General features: G+C 43.6%; 1 protein-coding gene across 2 annotated transcripts; it reads right to left on the bottom strand.

Moving 5' to 3' along the window:
• Nucleotides 1-4,983: 4,983 nt before the first annotated feature.
• Nucleotides 4,984-8,535, bottom strand: CDKN2AIP (CDKN2A interacting protein). Of its 2 annotated transcripts, none has more exons than XM_046648743.1 (3): nt 8,113-8,535; nt 7,533-7,663; nt 4,984-7,117 (listed from the first exon to the last, which is right to left on the bottom strand). In XM_046648743.1, the coding sequence occupies exons 1-3, from the start codon at nt 8,373-8,375 to the stop codon at nt 5,772-5,774; spliced, it is 1,740 nt and encodes a 579-aa protein (XP_046504699.1). In that variant the 5' UTR covers nt 8,376-8,535; the 3' UTR covers nt 4,984-5,771. The 2 variants fall into 2 exon arrangements, with proteins under 2 accessions (XP_046504699.1, XP_046504700.1); XM_046648744.1 differs by having other exon boundaries at nt 6,975-7,117; nt 7,564-7,663; nt 8,113-8,534.
• Between the last annotated feature and the right edge of the window lie 257 nt (nt 8,536-8,792).

An 8,792-nucleotide genomic window follows, 5' to 3' on the forward strand; every position in this document is an offset into this window, starting at 1 on the left:
CTGGTGGCCCAGTGGTTAAGTGCACACATTCTGCTTTGGTGGCCCGGGGTTCGCTGGTTCAGATCCCAGGGGCAGACATGGCACTGCTTGGCAAGCCATGCTGTGGTAGGTGTCCCACATATAAAGTGGAGGAAGATGGGCACGGATGTTAGCTCAGGGCCAGTCTTCCTCAGCAAAAAGAGGAGGATTAGCAGCAGATGTTAGCTCAGAGCTAATCTTCCTCAAAAAAAAAAAAAAGAATGGTCCACCATCAGTGCACACAGGTAAGAGAAACCAGAATGCTTCACGGATCTCTATTAGTTTTTATTTCAATGAGAACCAGTTTTTTCCTTAGCTAGTATAGAAAAATAATAATATTCAAATGAAGAGTAATGAGACAGGATTCATAAGATATATAATGTTTCGACTGTTGACTATATCATTGCCTCTAAATTGTCCCTTTGAATTCTACAAATGGGATGACTAGAAAATATTTTCCAATGGTCATTTCAGATACATATTTGAACAGTTTCCTTTAAGGTTTATTTCTTTAGAAGCTTCCTAGTTTACTTAAATAAAATTTCTCAAAAATTTCCTCCAAGTGTGATTATACTTAGTATTTTCTGGAACATAGGAAACAAACATCATGGGGCCAAACATCTCACCAGCGTTCACATTCAGTGCCCCAAATTTGAACCAAGTCATTGTTTAATCTTCTCTAAGAACACTGGATTTGAGTCCCCACTTCAACATTTACTGGTCCTGTGATTTGACTGACAATATAAAATAGTCAACAGTTCTCTCATTTGTAACATAGGAAGGATCAACAGTGCCAACCCACCTCATAGGGTGGGCGAGGCTGAAATAAGACATGTAACACATCAATATATTGTAGGCGCCCAATAAATGGTAGCTATTCACATGGTGAGTTCTGGCCGTGCTGACATTTTTATTTTACTACCTAGGTAATCATTATGTGGACAATAATTATTGAACTTTATGATGTGGGCTTTATGGCCTTCTGAAATTATATTTCACAATAAAGAAGAAATAAATGGTAGCTATTTTTAGCGTTATTGAAATGTTAATTTACGTGATGGTCCCCTAAGCCTGACCTGAGTCCCTACTAATTACAAATTCTAATATGGCACATTCCTTATAAACAGATCACTTCCATTTCGCAGTAATCTGGTGGCTTTCTGCCTACCTCCACTCTAATAGCTGCTGCAGATGAAGGCTGGCCTTCCTCACTGGCCCTCGGCTGCTAAACCCCTTCTGCTCACAGGGCAAGGTGCTGCAGGCCGTGAGAAAGGCAGGCAGAAGGAATTCCGTGGTGGGGTGTGGCCGCCCACCTAGGTCTGCTCCTATCTGTTTTACACACACAGGGCTCCCATTTTTCCTTTAAGGAATATGGCTAAAACAAAGTTTGAAAACCACTGATCACACATTCAGAGCTCAGGTTTTATCACTGCCCGGTGTCCAAGCCCTGGTAAACTGATTTACATGAAAACAGTCGTAAGGACAACACTAGGTGATTCTTAACTTTTCGTGCACTTGTCTGCATTCCTTTTTATTTCAAGCTACATACGTTACATATAGTAGTTCCATTTCTATATAACAGTACAGTTTCACAGTTCAGTGTGCTTGCTGTTTATGTTACCTTAGTGTGGTTGCTTCGTAGTGATTTCCAAAGAGGATTCTGATTCTACTCATAAAAGTTTCAAAATCACAAGTATTTGATTGCTTCCTGTTAAGTACTGACCTATGAAATCTCTAGTTTTGACTAAGAAGAATGTCCTGCAGCTAACCTTCCTGTGCTTTTTTTCCCTCCCACGTTAGTTTAGTTGGGGACCTTGTCCACTAACTACCCTATTTTTCTTGCTGTATAAACAAGAACAAAAGATCAGATAATTATCTCCCTTCAGTAATTTTTCTAAAGAAGGAAAACAGAAAAGTGGAGAGATATTAAAGCTTATGGTAGTAAGGGAAGAAAAGTAAAAAGGAATGGTTCTAGCTGGGTAGCAAGCTGCATTCAGGAAAGCCAGGGAAATGTGAACTCGATCAATATTTTTCTTGTAGAGGGGTAGTGGGAAAATTAGTGGCTTGACAACTCCCGCATTTATCCATTTTTGTTTAAATGGCAGAAAGCTACGAAGAGCTTTTTTATTCATCAACCACAGAAAATACTTGTCACGCTGAAACTGTTATGCACAGATTTGCCAGTGTCTAAGTAGTGAGTCAATATAGGACTTTGGCACAATTATTGAGGACAAAGCTACAAATTCCCCTAAAACTACAATTTCAACACAACTGTAGGACTGACCTGGTTTCCAGTTGATGACTGCTTTGCTTACCTTCTCACTGCCATTGCTCAGGAATCCAAACACCAAGGAGAAATCTGTGCCAAGTAAAGCTGCGCTCGGCAGGGAAAACGACACGCTCTCACACACAATTTACATTTTTGATAATACACATCAAAAGCCTTGAAATTACACATATCCTTATGACAATTATTCCAGCCAACGGCGGCAGCAGCAGGCCCCGAGAATTGGGGTTAAAAACTCACATGACAATACCATTTTTCAAAGTCATCTAACTTTACCATTAAAAAAAAAAATTCCCCATTTTAGCACCATCAAGAAAATTCAGTCTCAGGGCATCATCTCACCTCATTGATTGAAAACAAAAATCAGTATTTCCCCCCTCTTGATCATCTATTCTATTCACTAACCTTCATTGCAAATTATTTTAGGTTTTTTTTTTTTTTAAACAAACTTCAACTGCACCCACATGGGATAACTCCCTAGTTAGAATATTCAACACAGGCAAGTACTAAGGAGAATGAATTAGTTTTTGAAGTGACTCATTTCAAGAAAACAAGGCTTTGGAAAGATTTTGTGATCACTTAATAAAACTGGTAGAGGGGCTGGCCCCACGGTCAAGTGGCTGGGTTCATGCGCTCCGCTCTAGCGGCCCAGGGTTTCACCGGTTCGGATCCTGGGTGCAGACATGGCACTGCTCATCAAGCCACATTGAGGCTGTGTCCCACATGCCACAACTAGAAGGACCCACAACTAAAAATGTACAACTATGTACCGGGGGTGCTTCGGGGAGAAAAATGAAAAATAAAATCTTTAAAAAAAACTGGTGGAAAACTAGCCTGAGGGGGATTGTCAGAAATTTTACATTTAGAGAAGTGAGAAAGATATTAAGCAATAGAACATAGTAAGAGCTTGGGCTCTGGAATCAGATATGGACTTGAATCCCACCTTGGACCAAATTACTTTTTGCAGTTTCTTCATCTGAAAAATAGGCCAAACGATGGGGCTCGCCCAGTGGCATAATGGTTAAGTTCTCACACTCCGCTTTGGCGGCCTGGGGTCTGAGTTTGGATCCTGGGTGCAGACCTACACACTGCTCAAGCTATGCTGTGGCAGTGTCCCACATACAAAAATAGAGGAAGATTGGCAGAGATGTTAGCTCAGGGACAATCTTCCTTGAGAAAACAAAGGAAGATTGGCAACAGATGTTAGCTCAGGGACAATCTTCCTCACCAAAAAAAGTGTCAAATGAGAATAGCTACTCATGAAGTTGTGAGGAAATGAGAACACGTATATAAGCAATCAACAGACTATGGTGTACTGCACTATACTGGGCTCTTTAAATGTATTATCTCGTTAAATCTTCATAGTCCTATTTCAAATGAAGTTAAAAGGTTAAATTCCCGGGAGTCAAGATTCCAAAGCTTGTTTTCTTCTGCACTCACTATACTATCTTGAAGAATTGTAAAACATGTGTTGCTCTTAAATCAGGGGTTCTTTAAGCATTTTATCAGCTTTTAGTTAAGATTATAGCAAATAAATGTTCAGAAATTAAACTGTCTGTACACCAAGCAGCTTCCTCCAATTCAAATTACCAAAAGGTTACTATAATTTAAAATATTTTCAATAATATTTATATTAACTTGAAATTAGCCAATTCATGAAATTACCAAATCACCTAATTAGATACATGACAGAAATTTATTATTCTTTGTAATATTTGGCTTGCTTTTCTGGCAATCATTGCCCTGCAAAATGTACATTCCAAAACTGAGGAAAGTGAGGTAATTCAAAGTGCTTTACAACATTCCTGTTACTGCTTCTCACAACACATAAAAGCAACCCATTGACAAAAGATGGACTTAGCTTTGGTATCCAACTCAGCATCTTCAAAAATGAATCATTTTTGAAGGCTATCTGGTGAAATAAAAACCACTGATTATTTCAAGTATATAAAGTATCCTTGTCTACTATTTCTAGAATATAAACTAGAAATAACTGCTACGCACTTAAATTGTGCTTATGTTCAATTTTCCTATTCCAATACAACTGTGCATGCAAACATGTGAATGTGTGAGGAAGATTGGCCCTGAGCTAGTATCTGTGCCAATCTTCCTCTTTTTGAAGATTGTCCTTGAGCTAACACCTGTGCCAGTCTTCCTCTACTTCACCTGGGATGCTGCCACAGGGTGGCTTGATGAGCAGTGCTAGGTCTGTGCCTGGGATCCGAACCCCTGGCCACGGAAGCAGAGCATGTGAACTTAACCACTATGCCCCCGGGCCAGCCCCTAAAAGGTCATTACTTGATATTTCTGCTCACTGTGCAGCATCTAGAAAGCCAGAAGGCCACAAAAAAAACATTTTGGGCCAGAATTTGAAGAAAAATGAGACAATGTATCACAATAGAGTAATACAGTCAGAATCACCGAAGACACAGAAACTGGATTCCATTCCATTACTAACAAACGTTAATCAGGCTCACTGAAGAGCTGAGCTTGGCTCTCCATTCTCCCCAGTGTTCTATGGCATTTGTAAACAAAACAACCATCCAGTTCTAGATTTGCAAAAAAACTTCTCTATTTATAAAAAGTTGTATAGCAGCTATGCAAAATTACCTGGTTGCACTTTACCAAGACTAGAAGTGGAAAGCCTATTTGCAGGAATTGGTTCTGACTTGAGGGGAAAAAAAACACAACTTCTTGAAAAGGTAAAATAGCTTAAAGCATTTAATATCTAAACAAATCAATCTGTTAATAGTAGTCACAAAATATGCTTAATATAGAAACCCACAGTTATGTCTTTAAGAAAACATGTAAATTGTATTTTACCTCAAAACATAAATTAACCCACTTAAAGAATCTGCAGCAGTCAAAATCATGGTGAATTTTAAACAATTTCAGAATAAAATAACCTTAAGTACTTTATACTGCTTTATATCTAAAAAATGCTTACAACTTCTCATAAAAATAGTCTGAGGCAACTATTTTTTCTTTTATTCTTTAAGAGACATGTTCAACGTTATGGGCAACATTCTTACAACCTTAAGCTTCACAGACTTTCAGACATTCAAATACTATGGTCCCCTTTTCTTTGATGTGGAGGTTTATTCAGCTAGAAAAAAACAAGCATGGTAGACAGCTTAATACATTTTCACCAAATTGAAAGTACAAAAGTTTTAAGACTACAGATCTACACGTCGTACCTAATGTATCATTAAAAATAGAAGACAGTATTTTCTTCAGCAAACGAAACAGCATACTGATATGCTGTTAATGCATACTTTTTAACATGGACTGTCATTCATAAGTTATTTACAACTTCTATTGTGTGAAGAGAACTAGAATGTAAATTTTCTGCAAAACTGGAAAAAAGCAATACAAAATTTGTGAAAGCCTGTTTTATATTGTACAAAAGTAAGCCAGTTTTTCTTTTCAAATACCAGATCACGTATGCAGTGGTATTCTGGACGTATTATAGTAATTCTTGAGGATGTTTCAACGCTGGAGGTAAGTTTACAGGCCTTGATTCTTCATCAAGGAGTACCAGGTCTTCTATTTCACTGCCTCTGTATTTCCTTTTACATATTTTTACCACCACCTTTTTCTTGAGAAATAACTTCAGAGCTTCTCTGGAGGCGACTGCTTTTGCATTTTCCTTGCTTTTTCCACAGCCAGTGCCCAAATAAACAGACTTGCATCTCAATTCACAAACAATATTTTCTTGAGAGCTCTTACTTTCAGGCAGATCTGCCAGTTCTTTCAGCGGGACAAAAAACACATCCAGTGTAGCTTTCAGAGCCTCCACAGCTGCGTTTAGGAGCTCTCCATGATTCACGCTGGAACTAAAGCCACCAACAGCTACCAACTTCCATGCCACCGTTTTATACAGTCTATTGAAAAAAGGCTGCTTCTGTTTCACATCTTCATTGGTTAACTTGCAACAAGAGAATCTCACAGAACTCTCACTTAACTGTGAAGTACTTTTAGAAGGCAACTGTGATGTGCTGGTCTGAGAACTACTCTTAGAAGCCAGCTGGGACACACTTGCTAAGGAAGTGCTTTTGGAAACCAGAGACCCACTGGTCTGGGAGCTGCCCTTGGAAGCTAACAGCGACGCGGCCACCTGTGAAGTGCTCTTGGAAGTCAGCACCGATGTATTTGCTGAGGTGCTGCTCTTGGGAGTTATCGAGGAGGTGCCTGATGAGGAACTGTTTTTAGAGACCGACGATGAAACGCTTGCCTCTGAACTAGTTTTGGAAGTTAACCCACTTGAAGCTGTCTCTGAACTAGGTTTAGATGACAACAGTGGCAACTCTACTTCTGAGCTTCCTGAGGAGCCCAACAAGGGCACCTCTATCTCTGAGATGCTTTGAGAAGCTGAGATTGAAGAGCCTTCCAAAGCACTCTTTTTAGGTGATCCACTTTGTTGTCTGGATTCAGTGGATTGGGTCACATGACTATTCACACTGGATTTCAACAACGAAGAGACCAGCGATGCTGAACCATGTTTATCTGGAGCTTGAGATTCAGCTTTTCCAGACCCTGCTGTTGTTACCTGAGCAGAAAGGCTGCTGCTGCTTTGCCGGGAGACAGACCGATCCCCATCACTTGCAGAGCTGTTCTGACTGGAGGTGCCAGAGCCCCGAGCTGAGTTCCCACCACTCTCGGATTTGGTAGACGACCCCGTACATGTCGAGCTGACTTCCTGCTGAGCTGATGCACGTTCTGTTTTGGCAGAACTTTTTGCACGATCTTGCTCAACTGCAGAATTGTTTTTTCCTTCTATGATTCGTTTTTTCGATGGCTCTTCTACCCCTTCTAGAAAGGAAGACAGATATGTGACTAAGTCTACTTCATACGTACCAGGTGAAAATTTACAAGACAAATACTCATTAAAATAAAGGCAAAGGCGAAAATATTTCAGGACTAGTAGATTCTTTAAAGTGGAATACAACTAAATTTCTTAAAATTGCATTAAATGACATCATTAATCTCTAACATTTAAAAATCAACAGTACAATGTGTGACACTTCAAGATCTAAAGCAGTCAAAGGGCGACGATCAAATTCACAGCCTAAAATAAAGAGACATAATTTAGGTTTAATGTTCCAACTTGAGTAATAACATTATATAAATTCTAGCTTATTAAAAAATTAGTAAAAACAGCAATTCCTAATTATATCAAACTTATGTTCTAAACTCCTATGTATGTTCACATCTATGATCTGCTAACCATTGCTACTCGATATCCCTCTTTTCTTCACCTTGGCAACCAGTTCGTCTCTTGTGGTATGGATGGGAGCATCTGTCACTTTGATGCCTTCAGCCATACTAAGTATTTTATCCATAACTTTTTGAGAGTACCTGAAAAAGAAGGAAAAGACACTTAAAAAAAAAAAAAAGCGTTTTTTCTAAGCCACGACTTCTGGTGTGCGCAAACGGGCCACAGGAACTGCATTTCCTGGTTGTAATCAAGCGTACCAACCGCCGGGAACTTTCGGTTTCCTGGAACCGCAGCAGCAAATGCCCCAAGGTTGGGAGGCGGGGTCCCTCCTGGCCAACTTTCAAACGCGCGGTCCATCCGCAGGAGCGTCGTCCGCCGACAGCTCGCCCGGCAGCCCCCACCCGCCGGGGACGCCTCGGGACTGTAAATCCCGTCGGCTCCGCGCAGAGGCGCCCTCCCCGCCCCGACAAGGCAGCCGGGCCCGCCGATTCCCGCGCTTCGCAACCCCCTCCCCGCCGAGGGCGCCGGGCCCCAGCCCGCGGGCTGCAGACGGACCGGGAGCGCGGCTTCGGGGCGCGTCCTCACTCACCGGCACCCGAGGAAGACGTGGTTGGCCCAGGCCATGGAGAAGGAGATGAGCTGCTGCAGCTGCCGACTGCTGGCGCCGCTCTCGGCGTCGGCAGCGCCCGCCGGGGCCGCGCCGCCCGCGGGGGCCAGGTCGCCGGCGTTGCGGAGCAGAAACTCCCGGCGGTGGCGCCAGTGTTTGTCCGTCTCGCCCTCGCAGCGCAGCGCCTCCACCCAGGCGGCGACCCGCGGGTTCTGGCTCAGGTACTCCGACACCTCCTGCGCCATGTTGGGCCTGCGGGGCGCGGCGGCCGCGAGCCGGCGCTGCGGCGGGAAGGAGCGGGGGCGCGCGGCCCTGTCCCTGCGGCCTGCACCGGCGGCCCGCCCGAGAACGCCCCTCGGGAGGCCCACACGCCAGACAACAGCGCGCCGAGCCGCCGCACCGCCCACTTCCGCCCGCCGCCGGCGCCTTCCCTTTTATAAGCTCGCCGCCGCCGCGCGCCCGCGCGTCCTTCCGGCGCGAGCCGGCCCTCCCAGGACGCTTTGCGGCGCGGCGGCCCCGGCAGGCGGCGGGGTTGATGGTGCGCCGCGGCGGAGGTGGGGGCGGGCCGCGAGTGCCCTTCCCGGGGCGCCCGGAGCCTCAGCGCAACCGCGCGTTCCTGCTGGGCTTTGTGACGCCGCGCGCCCCCGCCGCCTCCCTCCCCG

Source organism: Equus quagga, chromosome 22 (assembly GCF_021613505.1).
Source record: "Equus quagga isolate Etosha38 chromosome 22, UCLA_HA_Equagga_1.0, whole genome shotgun sequence".
In the NCBI taxonomy this organism is placed as follows: Eukaryota; Metazoa; Chordata; class Mammalia; order Perissodactyla; family Equidae; genus Equus; species Equus quagga.